Source organism: Lactuca virosa, chromosome 5 (genome assembly GCF_052849685.1).
Source record: "Lactuca virosa cultivar CGN04683 chromosome 5, Lactuca_virosa_CGN04683_v6, whole genome shotgun sequence".
Taxonomy (NCBI): Eukaryota; Viridiplantae; Streptophyta; class Magnoliopsida; order Asterales; family Asteraceae; genus Lactuca; species Lactuca virosa.
The window spans coordinates 245,658,539-245,680,987 of NC_136430.1; the positions used below are offsets into that span (position 1 = coordinate 245,658,539).

Genomic DNA, 22,449 nt, shown 5'->3' on the forward strand with positions numbered 1-22,449 from the left:
CATACACTTCAAGTCAGAGGTACAACCTTGCTATAAAATAGCAGATACAACAACTCGAGATGATAACATGGAAAAGCACATAGCACATATAACACATAACATACAATTGTTCCTATATATTAAACTCACCGAGAAATAACCGGGGGTCAAAATAGTAATTTGGGCAGCACTTCGGCTTTAAATATGACTTTCTTCGTTGAAAACCGGGAGTTTTCTTGAAAACCGGGCTCTGCGAAGGTAGAGCTTCGAAACCGAAAAGATAAATTTTTTTTCGGGCTTCTCGGGAATCTCGGGGCGCTTTTCGGGCTTTGGAATAAGTACCGGGGCTTCGGGGGAAGCCAAAATACCAAAAATATCAAATTTGGGGTGAAAAGTGGCAATTTCCCAAAATTCCCCGGGTAATCTCGCAAGGCTGGTATTTATAGGGGAGGAGATCCGGAGCTTCGGATCCGAGGCTGGGAAGCGAGAGGCTCGCATGCGAGGCTCGGACCAGCTGTCAGCAGGGTGAGGTTCGGTTCGGACACCTGCTCGCTTCGGATTGGGCCTCCTCTTCGGTCGAATCAGAAGCCTACACGCGGGTCGGATCACGTGGGTTTCATGCGCGGATCACGTGGCTTTCTTCGGACACCTGTGCGACACGCGTCGCTCCTCGGGCATGCCACGCAGCAGCTTCGGACACGTGGCCAGCTCCGAGCGAGGGTGACGTGGCAATCACTATTCATGCGATTTTTCTCGAAAATTGTGTCAAATCTTGTAAAATCTATAACTTTCTCATACGGGCTCCGTTTTTGACGTTCTTTATATGCACGCGTAGAGAAAATTATGCTCTACAACTTTCGTTTAGACTTCGTCGGAAAATTTTGAATTTATTTTTATATTATTATTTTTAACAGACCGGGACTGGTAAATCCGTTAAAAATTCATAACTTCTTCATCCGACGTCCGTTTTCGTCAGACTTTTTACCGTTGCACTACTAATGACGAGATCTTCGATTCTCGTTTAGTTTGTGTCGGCTAAAAATGACTCGATCTAAAATTCGAGTTTTTAGCTGTCTACTGCTAAGCTGAAACTTGTAAAAATCATAACTTCCTCATACGAAGTCAGATTTTGGCGTTCTTTTTATCGAACTTCTCGGTTTAACGAATACTACGACTTTCATTTAGATCACTAAGGCTAAAAAGTAGTTTATCAAAAACTCACTTTTTACGTCATTCGGCACCGTGCCGGTTTTATCGCGGATCTTCGATTGGTCATAACTTCTTCGTTATAACTCGGATTTCGACGAGGTTTTCGCCTACGTGTTTCTAACGATATTATCTACAACTTTCTATAATAAAATTTTACTTATTTCAAATTTTATATTTTCACTAAATTTCACTATTTGACTTTTAATTAGAATCTCATAAGACTTCCAATAATTTATGAGTGATTCTAAACATAGTTTTACTTCATTTCTAGTAAAAACTATCTGTTAGAACTTAACACTCAATTTCTCATAATATTTCATAATATTATTAACTTTTTAATTTACATAACACGATTTCAAAACGTGTATGTTACACATAAACCCTGAAAATGTCCTTTTAAGGGTAAAGTTTCTTACTGTACCCCTTAATACCACTTCTTAAAGGGTTTAGCTCAAACCCTAATTCCTTGGGACCTAGAACTTGGTCCTTAAGCCTTCCTTACACCAAACTCAAGCTTACAACCTCAGATCTAACCCCTAACACTACTTAGACACGTAAAGTTCCCACCTTTTTCCCCACATGCAAGGCCTTTTGGGATAAAAAAGGCTAATATGATACTCTATGGCTTGCATGGGGGCTCCAATGGCATAAAGTTTTCACCTTTATGCCATAACAGCCCCTTTAGGTCCTAGATCTGGAAGATTATCCACTTGGGTTGTCCATTCTCCAAAGGTTATCATTCTTGGGCCAAAACCTTCATAAAAGAGGAAGGAAGTGATCTAATGAACTAGATGTCAAGATAGAAACTTGTTTACCAAAAAATGTAGCCAAAGAAGTGTAGTTTCTGGATCTAATCTCTTCCTCTTAAGCCTTCTAACTCCTTCTTCTTCTTCAATCTTCAAGAACACAAAAGATTGCTTACAAATGGCTCACACACTCACAAGATGCTCTAGGTTTTCATGGATTAGGGTTTGGGACAAGGAGGTTGTAAATGAGGCTAAGGGGTGAGCGTTAAGGAGCTTAAATAGGGTGAAAAACCCTGAAATTAGGGTTTCACTCTGCCAGGCCTACTCGCTGATTCGAGGGCTCGTGACTCGTCGAGTAGGTGGCTGAAATCCCGCGCATAATCTGCCTTCTACTCGACGAGTTAGGGCCACCAACTCGTCGAGTTCCTCTCTTAAAATGAATAAATAAATGAATTTAATGCATACCAGGAACCAGACATTACAAGGACCTTTTCTGAATAATCAACTTAATAGCTAGAACCATTAAGGTGGCAAGGTTTTGTTTCAGACATTGACTTTGACACTCTATCTCTTTCCCCAAGAAAACCTTTTGATCATCCCCTTTTATTCAATCGTGAGTTCTTATCGTCGTCCGACAACATAGTTGAACTGATTCAAGGGTGTGTCGATGAAAATGGTACTCACATTGTGGTCGTTACGTCCACGCTACACCCAACCACCTGAGCTATGTAAAGAATATGGTAAGCACAGACCTTGTAATGCTAGGTTTAATGAAATGTTGTACACATGTTATTTTGATATCCTCAATCAATAACATTTTGTTCTTGAATTTTCACCTCAGGTTCTATTTCAAGCTTTTGCACATTCAAGATAAATCATGGGGTTTCGTTCACAAATACCGTATGTGGAAGGTCGTACATAGATGACCTTGTGGATCACTTTGATTTTGTGGACATGGATGTGTTTTCAGTCCACGAGTTAGATGATATGATGGCAGTTTTAGGGTACAATGATGGAGGTATAATGTTTTACCATTTCATGATTCCAGAGACAGACTTAGATAGTGGATTGTTACCCCTTGGCACCGATCAGGAAGTCATTCAGTTGGCAAGGTATGTGCCTAATCATAAGGAAATTAATTTTTACATTGAACATGGGAAGACTAGAGTAGTACCTTACTTTAAGTCCCCATTGAAGGTTCGTATTGAGGAAGTTCAAGGGGATCATTCTCCTGAAATGAATAAGGTTAGAATGAAAAGGAAATCAGTTGGGTCATGTAGTAAAAAGTTGGATTGAATGAGCCCATTGATTTGTCAAAGTTGATTGTACCCTATGAGCCTGTGATCAATAAAAAAAAATAGTCAGTTGATCGAGAGAGTGATCCTTTTAGGGGGTACAGTTTGACACAGGGGATGATCACCAATCAAAAAGGGATGCTGATCCAGTGGATGATTATGAGGTAATGGGGGATGTAGATGCATAATATGGTGGGGAAAAAAATCTACATGATGTTGAGTTTTTTGAGGATGAATACAGTGGAAGTAAGGAAAGTGTTAGTGAGGGTGCTTGGAGTGAAGATGGTAAGAGTGAGGGTAATAGGACAGATGATGATAGTGAGGATGAAGACTTCTTTGTGGATTTAGAAAATATTCTAGATGATGTAGATGTTGATATGAAATATTTTCATATACATGTTGATGAAGATGTTGAGTGGGTTCAAAAAACGACCAAAGAAGCAAGTGGTAGTGGTGTTGACTTTACTGAAGGTGAAGATTTGGAGGTCATAGACCCAAAATCGTTTGATTCACCTATTGTAGGTGAAGATAACAACAAAGAGAGGATGTTGAGAGACATAGGAAAAGCAAAAGCTTGTTCTGAGGGTGTAGTTCATCCAAAGGCTTTCACATTGAGACAGAAGTTCAAAACAAAGAAAGATGTGAAAGAGTATATAAACAAACATGCAGTAGAAACCAAAAGGGATTTACATTTTGAAAAAAATGACAAAACAAGGATAAGGGCTAAGTGTAGAGGAGTGGTCCCAGATATGAGTGGTGGGCCATGGACAAAGTCAAGGACTGGATTCAAGGACAAAATAGTAAATATGAAAGAGGGTAAATATCCTTAGGTAGTACTGGTGTCTAGACCTAAAGAGACAGATGATTGGGTGGTGAACACCCTATTAATGAACATCGGTGTGTGCAATCAAGAACCATTAAAGCTTGCAACTACAAATTCATTGCAACAAATATTATGAAGCAAATTGAGAGTAATCCAACCATTCCAGTCAATGCACTTCAAGAAGATCTAATCCAGAAATTCGAGATGAACATGTATAGAATGAAGGTACATCGGGAAAAGGCATTGGCTCGGAAGCATGTTTTTGGGGATTTTCAGAAACAATATGCTATCTTGAGGGACTATGGACTAGAGTTGATGGAAAGAAACCCACGTACTAATGTCAAGATCGATTGTCACACTGAGCCAAATATAAATTTTGATACAAGGACGTTTAGGAGAATTTACATTTGTTTAGGAGCATTGAAGAAAGGATTTAAGGCTAATCTAAGGGATTTCATAGGGTTGGATGGTACTTTCATGAAAGGTCCCTATCCTGGTCAAATTTTGACTGCCGTAGGGGTAGATTCCAATAATGGGATATATCCTCTTGCATATGCACTTGTTGAAAATGAAACCACAGATTCATGGACCTGGTTTCTGGAACAACTTGGTGATGATCTGGAACTTTATGCTAATTCAAACTTCACTTTCATCTCAGATAGGCAGAAGGTACATATACTTCAAGTTAATTTTATATTGTTGTTATTTAGTCAACTAACTATTGAAATATTTAACTGGGGCATCATTCCTGCAATTGCCAAACTTTACCATCAAGCTGAGCATAGGTTCTATATGAAGCATATATATGATAATATGAAAACACAGTGGAAGGATAAGGAGCTCAAATAGTTGGTGTGGGCGTGTGCAACTGTTACTATTGTAAGGCATTTTGAGAAAGCATTAGAAAAGCTAAAAAAATTCAATGTTGAAGCTCATGATTGGCTGATACAGATTCCTCCAGCTCATTGGGAAAGATCTCATTTCTCAGGTTAGCACATCATCTTTAAATGATGTTTACATTTACTTGTCAATGTTAGATTCTGTGCTAATTTTGTATTGTATCACTAAACAGGGAGGGCACATACTAACATCTTGTTGAATAACCTGTGTAAGGTTTTGAATGGAAAAATACAAGGTGGTAGGGATAAACCTATCATTTATTGTTTGGAGTATATTAGAGAGTATTTGATGAAGAGAATTTGCAATGTCCAAAGAGAGATTGATAGATCTCATGGTCCTCTAACACCAACTGCCACTACTCTTCTTGATCAAATGAAAGACAAGCATAAAAGCACATGTGTATTTTCAAAGGGGTTACAACTTAAGTCACTACTCATTGGGGTGATCAGTTTATTGTGAATTTAGATGAAAAAACATGCACATGTAGACATTGGGAAATTACAGGCATGTTATGCTCATATGCAATAAGTGCAATATAGGACAAGATTAAACATAGAGCAAAGAATGTTCCTGAGTTGGAGCATTGGGTCCACCCATGCTACTGGCTAGTTACATGGGCAGAAGTGTACAAACACAAAATTGATCCTATAAATGGTAGATTGATGTGGCCCAAATCACCATGCCCAACCAAGTTGCTTCCACCCAAACACGTTGTTCAGGTATATCTTCATGTATCAATATAACTGCAGTTTCTGAAGAACAATAATTTAATCTTATGTACTTTTATAGGTGGGTAGGCCTAAGAAGAAAAGGAAGAGGGCATATGATGAACCTGCTACACGTGGGCATAAACTGTCCAAGAAGTGGACCACTGTCATATGTGGAAAGTGCAACAACAAAGGGCATAATTCACGAACTTTTAAAGGACAAGGTGGCCCTAATGACAAAAGAACTGGAGACACAGGAGGAAAGAAGTGAGGATGGGGGTGTTGTTAAGTGTTATGTCTTTTGATGTAATTTGCAACTTACTTTTATGGTTGTGTTAACACCTATGTTTATATAACAAACAATACTTACTTTGGTGTCACAACTAGCAAATTAGGGTTATGATTTCTATCCTTGTACAAGATAACTTCTTCGTGTAACCTTGTAACCCTACGTTTGGTATAAATCAAACTTCAATGTTATTTAAGTTTATACATCCAAAAATTGTGATTCAAGTCGAAACCTCCTTGTGTAAGCCCAAAACCTAATCAGATAAACCAAGACTACTCAACTTTGGACCTTAGTCAGTGACGAAAGTGAGGATGGGTGATTAAGTGACTAAGTTTATACATTTGGGTCCTCATAGAATCATAATACAAGAATACTCAACTTTGGGCCTTAGTATGTGACGAAAGTGAGGAAGAATCTTTGATATCGAGTGATGATGAAGTGACAACTGAAAGGGCAATAAAGATAGACAAAAAAGAAGTACAAAAGATGGATCCAAAGAACGGGGTAAAGAAGAAGAAGTGTGGAAAAAGGACAAGGTGTGAATCTGAAGACAATGCCGAAAGAAGAAGGAAAGACGAATTAAGAAGGGCATATAAGAGAAAATACATGCTTACAAAACAAAATACAAACCACAAAGGATTAAGCATGGCATCCCGATGAAGGATGACGCAGAAACGTAGAGCGGGAAGGAGTCCAGCTAAAGACTCCTCAAAAAGAAGCGCTTAACGGGAGGCAACCCGTTACAAGAGTTTGCTTTCTTTTTCTTTTCTCATTTTATTTTTGTTTTTGTTTGGTTTTGTTTGGACAAGTAGTTTAGGATTTTCTTTTGGTGTGTTTTCTTTTATTACATGGTTTGTTTTAGTCTTTTCAGAACTTGGATAAAGGGTTTGCACATAAAGGGTCTCGAGAGTGATAGAAGTATCAAGTCTAGGCGAGAGAGAATGGAGTCCGAGTTTAGAGTCCGGTCAAGAAAAGAGTTGGAAATTGTATAAATACTGAAGGAAAAAATGGATGAGTCTCGATTGATTAGTTTCCCAACAAATCAGAATCAACTTTGGAGCAGAATATAAAAAATTTTCCACCCAGCGATGGACTCGCCGAGTGCACTTACCTACTCGACGAGTCCCAGTGTAAAAAATTGGATTCTGCCTTTTCGCGCTACAACTCGGCGAGTCACAATGTAAAAACTTGGATTCAACCTCGCGACTACTATTCAAGGGGAGTTTGTTCCAATTCCCTTTTTACTTTTGTTTTCTTTATAATGCATAGCATGCAATGGGGACATTGCATGAATTAAGTGTGGGGTAGGGGATTGGTTACATTAGATAACTTAGGATCTTAATTTAGGCTTAATTTTAAAAATTTTGCATTAATATGGCTAGGATTAATTTAGAAAATTTTGGTAAAGCAATTAGGATCCATGCTAGTATTATGATTCTATGAGGACCCAAATGTTTAGTTGAGTCAATATATGTTATAGTGTATTTGTGGCCTCCCTTATTCTAGTGAAATCATGGGACAAAAACACAACCTCGCTTAGTTTGAGGGTCGCAATATGTTTAGCATCGTGTACCAGAAATCTATCCAGGAAGGTTTCTATCTTAACCAATAAGGGTTGAAGTTAAGCACCCCTGCTTAAGCATGTAGGATTTGAGTGAAAAAAAAGTGAGATATACATGTAAAAAAAGAGAGAGAGAGAGAAATTACCAAAAAGTTGAAGAATTTTTGGAGCTATCAAGTTTAAAGTTTGAAGATCAAAGATCAAAAATTCTGAAGAAATTCAAAAGTTGAAGATACCAAAATTCACACAAAAAGGTGATGAATTCAAAGTACAAATTGAAGATCAAATATCAAAGAAAGTGAAGAATTCAAGAGCTCCATTGTGGTATCTAAAAGTTGTAATTCTCTAGATTATGTATGCTTGGGTAGCTTTACAAAAATACCTTGAGGTTAAAATTTTTTTCTAAGGATTGATTCGGAGGGATGCATAAAATGAGCGTTGTTCAAAAGAAGTGGGCAAGTGTTTATGAGAATTGTGAGTATTTAGAGTATGGGGGTTCCTTAGGAAAAATTTTAGACACAAATGCATGCATTGAGGTCTTGGCATAATGGCTGGGTTTGATTAGGATTGTTTTATGCGATTTTAGTATGTTTAAAATTCAGTTTTGATTGGGGGCAAGCAAAAGTCAAGTGTGGGGATAATTTGATATGTGCATATATAGTCATATATTTTGTATAAGAATATTAATACTTTTTGACTATTTTAATGCAATTATGGAACAAAAGATGCTTAATTACGTTTAAATTATATTTTCAGTTCATAAGAAGTGCTCGTAAGCAAAAGGAAGCAGGAGAAGCTATCGGGAGCTTGGGAATCAAAGAAAAAAGAAAAGAGCCAAAAAACCAAGAAGGAATCGGCGAGTTGACCCTTGACTCGACGAGTTCCCACGAATATTCTCGAAGCAGAAGAGTCCTTGCCTTGCCGTACACGGGGATTTAATGAGGGACTCGACGAGTCAGTCCCTGGACTCGACGAGTCGCCTCTAATCTATAAAAAGGGGATTTCAGATCGATACCCGGTTTTTCTAAGAAATCATTGGAGGAGAAGCTACGATTAGAAGACCTGCTAAGGTGCTGGAAGCCATAGAATCAACCCTAGATCCAATTTTGTGAAGAATCAAGGCAAATTCAAGTCCATTCTTACTTATTCTTTAAGTTGAACTATGTTTGAGCTACTTGACTTCGTTTTTGATTTTTGTTTTACTGTAATCATGAGCTAAAACTATTATCTTCTGTTTAGGATAGATGACTTTATGATTATGGTATGATTTTATGGTTGGATTACTTTAATTTGGTGATTATGTTTTGTTAAGCTTGTTAAAGAATCTTATGTGTTAACTATAACTATTCTTCTATTAATTAACCAGTATATTAAGTTGTATGACCATCTCTTAATTGCTAATCTCATATGATTTATGTGAAAACATTGTTATATGCCTAGGAATACGAACGTGAAACCAGGGTTAATAGAGAATAGGTAAGTTAATGTGTGAGCTTGTGTGACGAACCATCAACAAGAGGTTAATTGAACGACCAATTTAATTAACCACTACAAGTCTTACTTAACCCGAATCAATAAACTGGAAAACCTATTAATTTAACAAACTGGCCACTATTTGAATTGATTTGTTTTCTAAGGATTAGAAATAGCGAACGTGAACCTAATCACACTAATCGGTAGCCAATGAAAAGTTAATCCATTGCACTTTCCATAAAATCAACCATAGGAATAAAGGATTCAAACCTAAACAGAAGTCTTCTTTATTATTGAATTTAGTTGATCTTTGCTTGCTTAGTTGGTAGTTTAAGTTTTAGTTAATTGTTTACGTTTCTAGTCTTGCAAAAATAGAGAAAAACCCTTCTTTTTACTTGTTTCATTTAGATGATATTAGTAATAATCTTAATTGTTTACCGTTCCTTGTGTTCGATACCCTACTTACCTGAACTAAGCTGCTAATTGATAGGTACACTGCCTTTCGTGTGTTTGTTTCTGTGTCTAAGTTAGTAGGATTAAAACTAGTTCGTTTCACACACATCAAGCTCCATTGTGTCCTCAAGAAAATTTCGAGCTCTACATCACCAAGAATCAACCTTAAGACTTCTTAGTAAGTTTTGAGTAAACTTTATTGTTTTGCTCCAAGTTTACACTAAGAATCCTTCCTCATACAACTCCATTTTCGTGTCTATGCTTCCTAGAACCACCTTGACTTCGAAAGCTTCTTCAAGAAAACAAGCTTGGACCGAAAACGTTCTCCATCTTTCTGTACAAGCCGAAAAAGCCCCCAAGGTGAGCTTCATACCCCTTATTTTCGAGTTTTCTTTCTTTTGGGGGATGATACAACTCTAGTCTTGTGTAAGATCTTTGTATATTTGCATGTATTTGTGTGTATGTATGTTTTTGTGTGATGAAAAGTTGATCTTTCATGCTTACACTCCAAGAACTCGAGATTTTTCTAAGTCTCAAGTTGTTGGAGCTTCGTTGTCTTGATATGGTTTCATTTATCTTGATGTTTGTCAAAAATGGAAACAAGTTGCTAGGTGAAAACTTGATTTTTCTTGATTTGTGTTAAAGATCACAAAAATATGTCCAAGAAAATGCTAAAACAAATTTTTGTCATGAAAACTTGAAAAATGGAAAAAATATGGAAATTTCATTCAAAATGGCAAATTTGTGAATATATAAATTTTTAACACAAATGGGTCATTTATGACCATTTCGGTAAAACTGGGTCATTTATGACCATTTCGGTAAAAATGTGCTATTTTTGACAACAATAGTAAAAATGGGCTATTTTTGACAATTATGGTAAAAATGGACTATTTTCGACAACAATAGTAAAAATGGGCTATTTGTGACAATTATGGTAAAAATGGACTATTTTCGACAACAATAGTAAAAATGGGCTATTTTTGACATTTATGGTAAAAATGGACTATTTTCGACAACAATAGTAAAAATGAGCCATTTATGACAAAAGTAGAAAAATGGGACAAACTCACTTTTCCACAAAAAATTGTGTGTCATAAGTTGTCTGTCAATGATTCTTTTTAAACACTCCTAGTAAACTAGTAAACTGTGTAAATTACGACATGGATTATTGTGTGTCATAAACTACAGTCGAAAATATACACTAGTAACATTATTTATAACGTTAAATAATGGGATTCAATATTTGCGTAAATTCTGTTAAGGCTCTTGTGAGACACTCCTTCACTCGTACCTACCTAGTGTACATCGTAAGTCCTGTAGTTATAACCAGAGTCTCCTGGAGGGGGAGTGGGATATTGTATATAGATCTATACGAGGTTGACACCCCCATACCTGAGTTGTTCGCTACAGCTAGACAAGCCAGTCTAGGGTGACAATTATCTTTAGAAATTGGCGCCTGAAGAACATCAAGACAGGCGCTTTAGTCACATTAGTATGGTTGTAACGACTCACATAGAGAATAACAATATTATTTTAAAATTTACGCAAAACATACACTCTACTCGTTTTATAAAGTACAAAACTACGTGTCGTCTATTTTGCAACTAATTTCACCACTCTGGTCCTAGGGTTTTAAGACCACAACTTTGCGTATAACAGAAAATGGATTTTCGGGGAACACTCTCTATATAATTTCAAACAAGGTAAACAAAGAATACACATGCAATTATACATGATTTGAAACGAGACTCACAAACTATTTTTACAGAAAATATTGGATTTTCTGGAGTTTACAAACTAATACAGAGTTTTCTTACAAATATGCTTATGAACTCACCAACATTCTATGTTGACGCTTTTCAAAGCAACTTGTATTCTCAGGAACTCAGTAAGCAGGTTTGCAGCTATGATAATTGTTGTATTTTTGAAACATCATACATTGTGTTATTTTTGGATGTAATTTCATGAACAAATACAAAGTTGTAACAATGCATGTTGGTATCAGTAATGTATGATGTGTGGTTGCTATGTCTCATTTATAATCAACTATTATGATATTACAAGATGAAGTCACCCGCCCCCGGACGTTTCCGCCGTCCCGGTTCGGAGGTGTGACATCTGGGATCCTATTTTTGTATGATCATGCATGTTGATCATGAATCTTTGTACACATTGGTAAACTATGAAACAATGTGAACTGCTGTTGTCATATACAATAGCATTTTTGTTAAATTGGTGTTCTTTTCAAATAATATTTGGGATATTCAAAGTGTATGCACAAATGGAAACAATGCAACACACATAAGCCATGCTATAATAACCTTGTTCTGAAATTAAACCATTTGATTACACAAAGACTATAACATTAAGACAACATTAACCACAACATAATTTCCTGCATTCAAACTCAAAACTGACACAAACACTACATAAACCATGCTACAATTTCCTGTCTTCAGACTCAAAATAAGACCACCAGTACATTAACCCTATGACCACGACAATACTTCCTGCATTCAGACGCCACATTCAGACGCAACTTCAATCATGCTTCAAGTAAAGAATTGCAAAAAGACCCCAACTGAAGAGAATGGTTAACTTATACATTCTAGCTTGCATGATAGCTTGTTGAAGGGATTCTTGGAGCTTGTTCATAGACTTGAGTAACCCAGGTATCACTTTCATCGATCTAGGGCATATGGATCATCAAACCACCTGATCCAACCACACCTTCTCTCATTACGAAGACAATACCAAAATCGCCTTCCAGGGTTGCAATCTGACCAGGAAGTGACGATGGCTAGATCACAATTTCCACAATCACATATCGGCATTTTCCACAGCTTTCTTTCTCTAACAGTAGTAGTGATCGATTGAATTGGGAGGAAGAACAAGAAGAAGTAATATAGGCGTTAATAAATTGTTCAGAAAATGTCCTTTAGGGTAAAATGACATAAATACCCTCATGTGCAAGTCACATGGGGGCAGCTTAACGTTGGAATGGACGGACATCCAACTCGGGGACCAAACGCGTGCAACTTATCGTCCGTAGGTACTATTTGAGGGAAAAAAGTACCGTAGGGACTACATTAGGGAAAAAACCAAAACCTAAAGGACCATTCGCGTAATTTGTTCTATGGAAAATGATTTCTTGGAAGTGTCAAACAACTATAACTTTGCTTTTAAAAAAAGTCTTTATCCAAACATTCTTTTTGATTTATAAAGGTGGGAAATGATAATAAGTCAAAAAACTTCTTTTTTAAGCTTTGCCAAACACCTTCTTAGAACCAAACCAGAATCAAGCAGAGGGAAGAGAAATGGTGAGACACGAACTCGAATTGAGGGAGTCCACCGTCTTCTACTCTAGCGTATCGAATGAGTCGAGCAAAACCAGCAAATCGAATCTACCAGAGGGACGAGAAATGGTGAGAATGTGTCTTTCGATTGAGAGAATAAAAAACAAACCCTAAAAACGAATACTTTCCACCATTAGTTCTTTTAACGTAATTTTTAAAAAACAAAGGCACCAAAATATAAAATTTGAATATATATATATATATATATATATATATATATATATATATATATATATATATATATATTTATAAAAAGGCAGGTACCCGTCGGTATCAGTTCCGGGTAACCGCCGGTTCTGGATATCCGTTATTGGAACCAGAACCGGCCGGTATCGGTTTTGTAAAAATAAAAAAAAAATAGAACAGGAACCGCTTAGGGCGGTTCCACATCCTTAGGAACCGGAATCGGAACGCTTAAGACAGTTCCATTTCCAGAACTGACAGTTCTAAGGCGGTTCCGGTTTCGAAAGCAGGTACCCACTTCCGCTACTCATCCAATAGAATTATTAAGGTAATTAACTTTTCGGTTTGTTCACATCTGGGTAACTATCCTTTTTTTTGTACACATCTAAGTAACGAACATTTTGGAAATGTTCACATATAACCATTATGATCGGCTGTAGCAGGTTTCATCCGGTCATAATGGTCATATGTGAACACTTCCAAAAAGTTCGTTACGTAGATGTGTACAAAAAAAAGATAGTTACCCATATGTGAACAAACCGAAAATGTAAGAGTGAATTACACGAATGGTCCCTGTGGTTTGGGTAATTTGTGCGTTTGGTTCCTAACTTATTTTTTAACTCGGATGATCCCTACTGTTTATTTTTATTGTGCGTTTGGTCCTTGTCTTACCTCAAAATACTATTGTCCCCTTTTTAATTAATTTTCTTATTTATGTATATTTTTTTTTATATATTAAAAAAAATTAATAGACTCTACATATCTCTCCTCATCCTAAACCTGAAACCACATTTGAGAAATTTAAGATGGGTCCCACCAGTCATCATCTATCTCTCATCCTCCTCAACTTTTATTTTCTTTCCATCTTTAGTGACATATACGTCTTCACCATCCCTTCTTTTTTCGGTCCTTCAACTCCGACGAACCAATGCCACAACCCACTGTCTCTTTGTTGAATTTTGCACCACCACAGCCCAATAGAAGGCTTGTGGTGTTGGTTCGCCAGAGTTGAAGAACCGAAAAAAAAGGGATGGTTAAGACGTCGATGTCACTAAATATGGAAAGGAAATAGAAGTTGAGAAGGAAGAGAGACGGGATGGTGACTAGTGGGACACAGCTTAAATTTCTCAAATGTAGTTCCAGGCTTAGGGTGACGAGATACAAATATGTGGGGTCTATTAATTTTTTTAAATATATAAAAAATAAATACATAAATAAGAAAATTAATTTAAAAATAAATTAAAAAGGACACAATAGTCTTTTGAGGTAAGATAAGGACCAAACGCACAACAAAAATAAACAGTAGGGATCATCCGAATTAAAAAATAAGTTAGGTACCAAACGTATAAATTACCCAAACCACAGGGACCATTCATGTAATTTACACTTACCTTTTCGGTTTGTTCATATCTGTGTAACTATCTTTTATTTTGTACACATCTTGGTAACAAACTTTTTAGAAGTGTCCACATATGACAATTATGACCGGATGTAACCTGCTACAGCCGGTCATAATGGTGATATCTGAACACTTCCAAAAAGTTTGTTACCTAGATGTGTACAAAAAAAATATAGTTACACACATGTGAACAAACCGAAAAGTTAATTACCTTAATAAGTCTATTTCCCCTACATTTAACCCAATATGTTTCCTTAGAGTTTAGCCCAATACAAATGTACAATCTATAATTATATATATATATATATATATATATATATATATATATATATATATATATATATATATATATATATATATAATTAATTAAACGAGTTATTTTTGTGTTGGGTTCGAGTTGAAAGTATTAACCCTAACATTACCCATTTAATTTTCATGTCGTGTTGTGTTAACCCATTTAATTAAACGTGTCGAATCTCTAACCCAAACTCGTTTATTTCGTGTCAGGTTTTGGGTCATGTCGATTTTTGCCACCTCTAATCCAAGATAATCCAAATGGTCGACCACCAAAGTTTTATTAACCATATTTTTTCATTTTTTCTAAGTAGTTTTGTTTCAAAACATATTCCAAAATGTATTCTAGCATGTCTATGACTTTTCAATACACGAAAAAGAAAATCATGACTTTTCAACACAAAATTGGTTGTGGCATGCATGCAAGACTAGGTCATGTGAACTTTGACAAAATTACAAATATATAAAGAAGGACCTTGTTATCGGCTTACCACATATTACAGGGAACAATCAACTATGTGAGTCGTGCATAATGGGAAAACATAGTCTAAAACCTTTCCCAAATTGTTCCAAGTTTCGTCAAAAGAAACCGTGGAACTTATTCATGGAGATTTATGCGGTCCAATCTCAACATCGACCATTGCTGGAAATACCATCGACCATTGCTGGAAATAGGTATATCTTTGTTTTAATAGATGATTACTCACGATTCATGTGGTACTACCTTATGAAAGAAAATAGCAATGCAATAACCTATTTCAAGAAGTTCAAGGTTACTATAGAAAAAGAAACAAATAACTTAATTTGTGTGTTTCGGACGGATAGAGGTAATGAGTTTACTTCACAAGAATTCAATACACTTTGTGAAGATCAAGGAATGATAAGACATCTTACAACCCCATACACGCCACAACAGAACGGGGTAGTAGAAAGACGAAATTGTACTTTTATCGAGATGACACAAAGTATCTTAAAAGAAAAGCAAGTTCCAAACTACCTTTGGGGTGAAGCAGTTAATCATGCAACCTACATCTTAAATCGGATTTCAACAAGAACAGTGAAAGAGGAAACTCCATATGAGCTATATTACAAACAAAAACCCAACATTCAACATATACGAGTATTTGGATGTATTGCCTATGCAAAAGTAGATGGAACAAATTTAAGGAAGCTAGATGACCGGTCAAGAAAGACGATTCACCTTGGATCAGATCAAAGAACAAAAGCATACAGATTGTATGATCCAATGTGTCGCAAAATTATTGTATCACGAGACGTAATTTTTAACGAAGACGCAAATTGGGATGAGAAATATCTAAATGATTCTAACTCAACCCATAAACCAGAAATGTTTTGGGATCAATGGTCAGGTATTGTAGATACGGGTGAAGGATCGGTAACAAACGGGACAAACCTCAGTATTAGTGAACAAACAGAAAAAGGAAGTGGTGAAAGTGAAAGTGAAGTAGAACAGCCAAACGTTTCCAATGAAGATCAAGAACATGATGATGAACATGAAGACCGTGAAGCTCCTCCTTTACGAACGTCAAGTCGGACCATACAAGCACTACGCAGATATGATGACTATGAAAGAAATTTTCTAGTCGAGAACATACAACTACTTCTTTCTTTAAATTATGATGAACATTCCAACTATCAAGCTAGATGGAATTCTTAAATGAATGAAGTTTCAAAGATTTGTGCAAGAATAAGTTGTGTATCGAAGATGTATTGCATCAGATTTAATTCTGGTCGGAGTTTATGTAGACAACCTGGTGGTTACAGGAACAAGCATAAGCATCATATCCAAGTTCAAGCAAGCAATGGCCACAAACTTTATCTTGATATGATTGATCTAGGTGTGTTAAGATATTATCTTCGTATTGAAGTGTATCAAAGATGCAGGAATGCACGATTGTAATCCAACTACTTTTCCTATGGATTCAAACATGAAATTCTCAATGAATTCTAAATAGGAAGACACAGACGCCACAGAATATCGAAATCTTGTGGGAAGACTAAGATACTTATTTCAAACACGACATGATCTTACATACGCAGTGCGCATTACAAGCAGGTATATGCAAACTCCTAAAAGGTCACACATGCCAACAATAAAACAAATTATGAGGTATATAAAAGGAACTTTGGGATATGGTATTAGATATACACGAGAGTAACCAGTAAAGTTGGTTAGTTGGATATAGTGATAGTAGGCACAACATCGATATCGATGATGGAAGAAGTACAACTGGACATGTTTTCTTGGAAGGTCACCTATAACTTGGTGTTCACAGAAACAAGAAACGGTGGCATTATCTTCGTGTGAAGTAGAATACATGGTTGCATGTGCAGCATGTTGTCAAGCAATTTGGTTATGTGATTTGTGTTCTAAGCTACAGGAGGTGGTAATAAAGATTGATAACACATCAACAATCGCATTGGTAAAAAAAATCTGGTTTTTCATGGCAAAAGTAAGCACATAAAGTCTCGTTATAACCACATTCGAGAATGTTTTGAAGAGAAGGAAATCCTGGTGGAACATGTAAGTGGGAAGGAACAGTATGTAGACATTCTAACAAAGGCTCTTGCCAAGATCAAGTTTATCGAAATGTGCAAGCTTCTTGGAGTAGAGGACCTCTCAATTTCCATTCAAAAATTAAGGGGGGTGAATGTTGGTAATTTTCATAATGCCCAAGGATCATTGGAGTCCTTATCATAATGTCGTGATTAAGAAAAGTCTTGGAGTACAAGTAAGTATTAGACTAGGTTTAAAAATCCTTGGTTAATTAGCTATCTATATGTGAGGTACAGAGGTGTGTATATATATATATATATATATATATATATATATGTATATATATATATATATATATATATGGTTAGAGTTGATTGTCAAGTTATGACATTACAAAGAGAAAAGGGTTGTAATCAAAGTTTGAGTTAGTTCTTTGAATATAACAAGTTATTTTCCTGAGTTTTTTCTGTTTTATATTCCAATTAAAATTGTTAGTTTGGTTCAATTGGTTTGGATTATTCGGTTTTCAATTAATTTGGTTTGGTTAACTGAATAAGGATACTTTATTCGGTTTGATTTTGGTTAAATTTTCATTATTTTGGTTAAACTGAAAATACCGAATAACATATTTTATTAATATTTAATTTCATATTTTTTAATTTAATATTTAAAATTAGTTACTAAAAATCATTTTCAGCGCAGAAATGTTTCAGCCCAAAGCCTAAATCGGGCAGCCCGCTTATCTAGTTAGTTTCCAACCCCTCTCTTATAGGGCTGTTCACTATTTGGATAAAACCGAATTGTCCAATTGGACAATTTGGATTGGACTATTTGGTTCGGATATTCGGATTTTTGGATTGGTTTTCAACAAAACCGAATTATTGTTTTGGACTTCGGATTGGTTTTGGTTTATAAAATAAGAGTCGAATAGTCCAAAAAAACCGAATAAAAATTTATTATTTATTTATTTATAATATATATATATCTATAGTTATCTATTAATTTTGTAATTTATTTTTTCAAATAGGTTCAAAACGTTTCACCCGATAAAAAAAAACATCAATATGTATTATCTCTCAAAAGTTTTCTATGTATAAAATATTTAACTATAATATATCTTCTTCGTAATTGTTTATAAATTTCAAATCACAACCAAATAACTTGTTTTCGCTTCTTGTGTAAAATTGGATAATATTATAATTATATGTCGTTTTAAAATGTTTCGGTTTTTGAAAACCGAATTATAAAAACCGATCCAACCGAATTGTAATTGGATCGGATCGGATCGGATTTGAATTTAGTTTAGACTATTCGGATCTATGTTTTCAAAACCGAAATCAATTTGGATTCACCTGATTGGATCGGATCAAACCGATTCATCCAAACGAACACCCCTACTCTCTTATACGATCTAAGGTCTAAGCTTTTTTTATAGAAAAAAAAAATCAAGACTTTCCTTATCAATTTATTTGATGGCTATTAATTTATTTGATTTAGTTTTCTTAATGTTCTTGTTAATCTGTTTTCACATAATGAACTCATTTTTATTCAGGAAACCAAACCGAAAACTTTATTTGGTTTGGTTATTGTTAATTTAAAGACGCTAAAAAACCAATTAAATCAAACCGAAATGTAAAATCCCTTCAGCCACTACAACAACAACAACAATCAACATCTTTATTAACTTCACCATACAAACTACAAATTTCCATTACACATTTGTTGTGTAACTATTAACTATGGACATTATAACCCCTGGCCTGTGGCCTCTACTCTACCCTTTTGTTGCCTCCATCACATTCACATTCACATTTCACACCACTAAACTTCAAGAAAAATGATCGATTCATGATTGCATAATATAACTATCTAGCACTTAGCACCTCCTCATTATATTGGCCACATTTTCTCCAATCTCTGTTTTTGTCTGCTCTGACACTGGACCATCTCCAATGTACATATCAAAGAAAGCCCCTGAAGATTAAATTTTATCAAAAATACTACCTTTAATTTTTTTAAAATCAAAACAACAAAAGTTAGGTTTCTTAAGTTGTAACACAAAAAAAAAAAAAAAAAAAAAAAAAAAAAAAAAAAAAATAGGTAATAGACCACTCACTGCACAAATCCCTACTACGAACTGCACCAATCCGTTTGCCTTCAACTGCATAAACATCAGTACATGACATCACATGACATGACAGAACAAAACATGTTGTACTGGGACTAAGACTGAGACTACTGTCAATGGGGGATATGGACCCACTCTCTCAATCTCTTGTGTGCAAAAAAGACGTAAATGCCCTCCTTATCCTCTCATCATTAAAAATAGCCCTAGAAAACTTGATCAGTCCAATCATGTAAAGTATTTATTATGGTGAGAGAAAGAGAGAGACTCACTCTCGGTTACAAGATGTCCATCAGCTGTCCTCTGAATTTTTATTGTTGTTCCCTGAACATTGATACCATGTATTATTATTTATTATCTTTCTGATAAAACCAAGGGCAAATATGTAAAAACAACAAAATGTAGAAGAGATTACCGCTCGTATTGGAATATCCTCTGAAAAAAGAGAACCAAAACTTCTTAAGCAGTCATAATCAGTATCTGGATTCATCTGTAACACCAATAAATTTTTTTAAAAAAAAAACACTCAATGGTTATAATTTATTAAAAAAAAAAAAAAAACCATCAACTGGAATAATGCTTCACCTTAATTAATCGGGCTCGAAGTGACTTCTCAAAAGCACTGTAAGAAACAAAAACAAAAATTTTCAAATCAGAAAAGATGTCGCTTTTTTTCTTTTTCACAAAAAAAAAACGATTTTTTATTAGAATTATGTGACTTACTCTCTAACTGTACTGATTTTAAGTCCATTGTAGCTTACCACAAGCCTAACTGTCATGCTTATGTCCTCCCTGCAGCATATCACATCAGATCTCAAATACTTGAATTATATGATAAATTAAATTAACCATACTTTATTTTTTACAAAATGTAAAGGAATTATAAATTATAGGTAAAAGATTGTCATTCATGGCATAATAATACCTGAGAAGATCAGAATAGAAGTTATGATGCTTGTTGACCTCCTCTTTGGGAAGAGAAGCATACTTTGACCCCAACTTCTTACAGATATCATAAGGGTGAACATCTATGGAAATTTATATAACAACTGAGAACAAAACAAACTAACAATTTAAATGAAATTTTTTAGTATACTTACAAAATCCAAATGCATAGAGCTTCAAAGATTTTATTTTAATTATTTTCATTGTTTTCAATCCAGTTCCAACAAGAACCTGAAACATAGATACAGGTTGTTGTTTATAACAAGTTGCCAAGATATATAAAAATTAATAACAACAAAAATTGGAATTCAACCTCTGTATTTAAACTGGAATTACTCCCTCCAAAGATGTTATCCAATAAAGTTGGGAATTCAATTCCAGTTTTTGGTTCAACTGCAGGTGATGAACAATTAAAATTTCCATGAAGATCACCACATTTATGTTGTTGAACTTCACATGGAACATGATTCATATATCTCCCCACAACTCCATTGCCATTTTCATGTGAAACAGCAAGATAATTCCTAGATTCAAAAAAAATACCCAATTCACAAAAAGGATGATTCATGATTGAATGTATTCTGAAAAGAAGAAGAGCTTACATGTTGTCAAGTGGTGGAACTAAATTACCAGCTAAAGATAATGCAGGAATAAACTGAAGCTCTTTAGCCTTTCCCACCAGTTGTTTAATTGCAAACCTTGAGAACTTGTTAAAAAATTCAGGAATCTCAAGTGCTTTTTTCCTATAATTGCAGAAAAATCCAGGGAGATCATAATTGTTTTGGCCAGAAAAATGATATCTTTTATGGCTGATATTTGAATTTGAATTTGAGCTACTAGAACACCATAACATTACAGTGCCTGTAAACTTTGAAAGGTTTCTAAAAGTTTCTTGAAGAGCAATACTTCCAGGGGTATACCAGTTTCTAGAATGATGAGGTGAAATGTCAACCAATGAACTTATATGGTAGATATATCGACTAGGGGAAAGAGCTTCCATTGGAAAGAACTTAGGCCTTCCCTCATCAAGATCCATAAGAGCAAATAAGGGTTTTGCAAGATCTTCTTCTTGCGTCTACTTCAAGAATGCAGAACTCAGAGATGATTTCAGATGAAGATGGAAAGAAGATGAAACACCTACAACTGCAATGGTATCAATCAGAATGGAAAGATTTATGTGAAATGCAGATGAATAAGGAGCGGAAATAAAACATCTGATGATCGAAAATAGCACCATTGTAAATTAAATTTCATGATGCGTGAACTCTGTATTGAAATTCATGTCAAATTTGTAGCCGACTGGTATCATATTTGGCATCAATAATTCAATGGCATTTCCTTTTTCCCAATTTTGTAATGGATGGAGGTTTATTCCCTCTGTTCAAATGTAAAATTACTATAAAGCTGACCAAATTGACACCAGTTTACCGCAAATTAAATGGAACATGGCATTCATATTTCCTATTAAAATCGTAGCCTCATCAAATTGTATCAAACCTAAGAACAAAATTTGAATGCAAATCACAAAATTACGAAGAAAATTATGTACAGCCTGTTATATAACACAGAAAATTAACCAAAACAATTAAAACGAACCTGAAATTACCACGGAAAGCAATGCACCAAAAACAGAGGGTCGATCACGCTTTCGTGTCCAAAAAGAACAGCTTTACTAGGGTTTTTTCAACAAGAATCGAATATGCTTTTTGCTAGGAATGATGAACGAGAGTTTCATACGGTGAATAAATGATCAAAACTTTGAATCGTCTTTCCGTTTTTTTTGCAAGAGAAAACAAAAATCCTAAAAACTAATAAAGATTTTAAAGTTTTTCTTCGATTTTGTTTCCGTTTTGCCAAATAAATTGGGGTTTTTCTGGAACTTAACGAAGGAAGGAAGATTCCGGGTTCTGTTAAAGCGTGCAAAAGTATCTCTCTTTCTTGCATCTCTCGGACAAACAACATGAATTATAATATATATATATATATATATATATATATATATATATATATATATATATATATATATATATATTTAAAAAAACTTGGCCCAAGGTTTAGACTAATTCGAAAACTTACCCTTTCGGTTAGGTAAACTATGTCCAGAACGCCCTATTTAGGGCTACTTTTGTTGTGTTTGGGAGTGTTTTTCAAAATAACTTATTCATTTATTGGTTTTTTAAAAAGCCAAGTT

The 22,449-nt window shown here is 35.1% G+C and overlaps 2 protein-coding genes across 3 annotated transcripts; one reads left to right on the plus strand and one right to left on the minus strand.

Moving 5' to 3' along the window:
* The first annotated feature begins 4,184 nt into the window (after positions 1-4,184).
* On the plus strand, positions 4,185-5,930 carry LOC145112570 (uncharacterized). The gene is made up of 5 exons (XM_079048721.1): positions 4,185-4,721; positions 5,004-5,040; positions 5,125-5,351; positions 5,492-5,671; positions 5,742-5,930. The coding sequence occupies exons 1-5, from the start codon at positions 4,185-4,187 to the stop codon at positions 5,928-5,930; spliced, it is 1,170 nt and encodes a 389-aa protein (XP_078904847.1).
* Positions 5,931-18,839: 12,909 nt separating this feature from the next.
* FAP2 (Chalcone-flavanone isomerase family protein) lies at positions 18,840-22,203 on the minus strand. Of its 2 annotated transcripts, XM_079053596.1 has the most exons (12): positions 21,855-22,203; positions 21,179-21,401; positions 20,861-21,001; positions 20,572-20,782; positions 20,414-20,489; positions 20,239-20,341; positions 20,037-20,105; positions 19,899-19,935; positions 19,729-19,803; positions 19,586-19,637; positions 19,305-19,349; positions 18,840-19,162 (listed from the first exon to the last, which is right to left on the minus strand). In XM_079053596.1, exons 2-12 carry the CDS (start codon positions 21,292-21,294, stop codon positions 19,065-19,067), a joined length of 1,023 nt encoding a protein of 340 aa, XP_078909722.1. In that variant the 5' UTR covers positions 21,295-21,401; positions 21,855-22,203; the 3' UTR covers positions 18,840-19,064. The 2 variants fall into 2 exon arrangements, with proteins under 2 accessions (XP_078909722.1, XP_078909721.1); XM_079053595.1 differs by having other exon boundaries at positions 20,861-21,401.
* Between the last annotated feature and the right edge of the window lie 246 nt (positions 22,204-22,449).

Bases quoted from the DNA above. Each gene is read 5' to 3' on its own strand.
- FAP2 (XM_079053595.1), bottom strand. From the start codon at position 21,294: ATGGATCTTGATGAGGGAAGGCCTAAGTTCTTTCCAATGGAAGCTCTT. The intron at 19,936-20,036 runs GTAAGTCACATA...TGTTTCTTACAG, and splicing joins AAAATCAGTACAGTTAGAGA to TGCTTTTGAGAAGTCACTTC. The intron at 19,163-19,304 runs GTGAGTGGTCTA...TTTAATCTTCAG, and splicing joins TCGTAGTAGGGATTTGTGCA to GGGCTTTCTTTGATATGTAC.
- LOC145112570 (XM_079048721.1), top strand. From the start codon at position 4,185: ATGAAGCAAATTGAGAGTAATCCAACCATTCCAGTCAATGCACTTCAA. The intron at 4,722-5,003 runs GTACATATACTT...TGGCTGATACAG, and splicing joins TCATCTCAGATAGGCAGAAG to ATTCCTCCAGCTCATTGGGA. The intron at 5,352-5,491 runs GTATTTTCAAAG...AGTGCAATATAG, and splicing joins ACAAGCATAAAAGCACATGT to GACAAGATTAAACATAGAGC.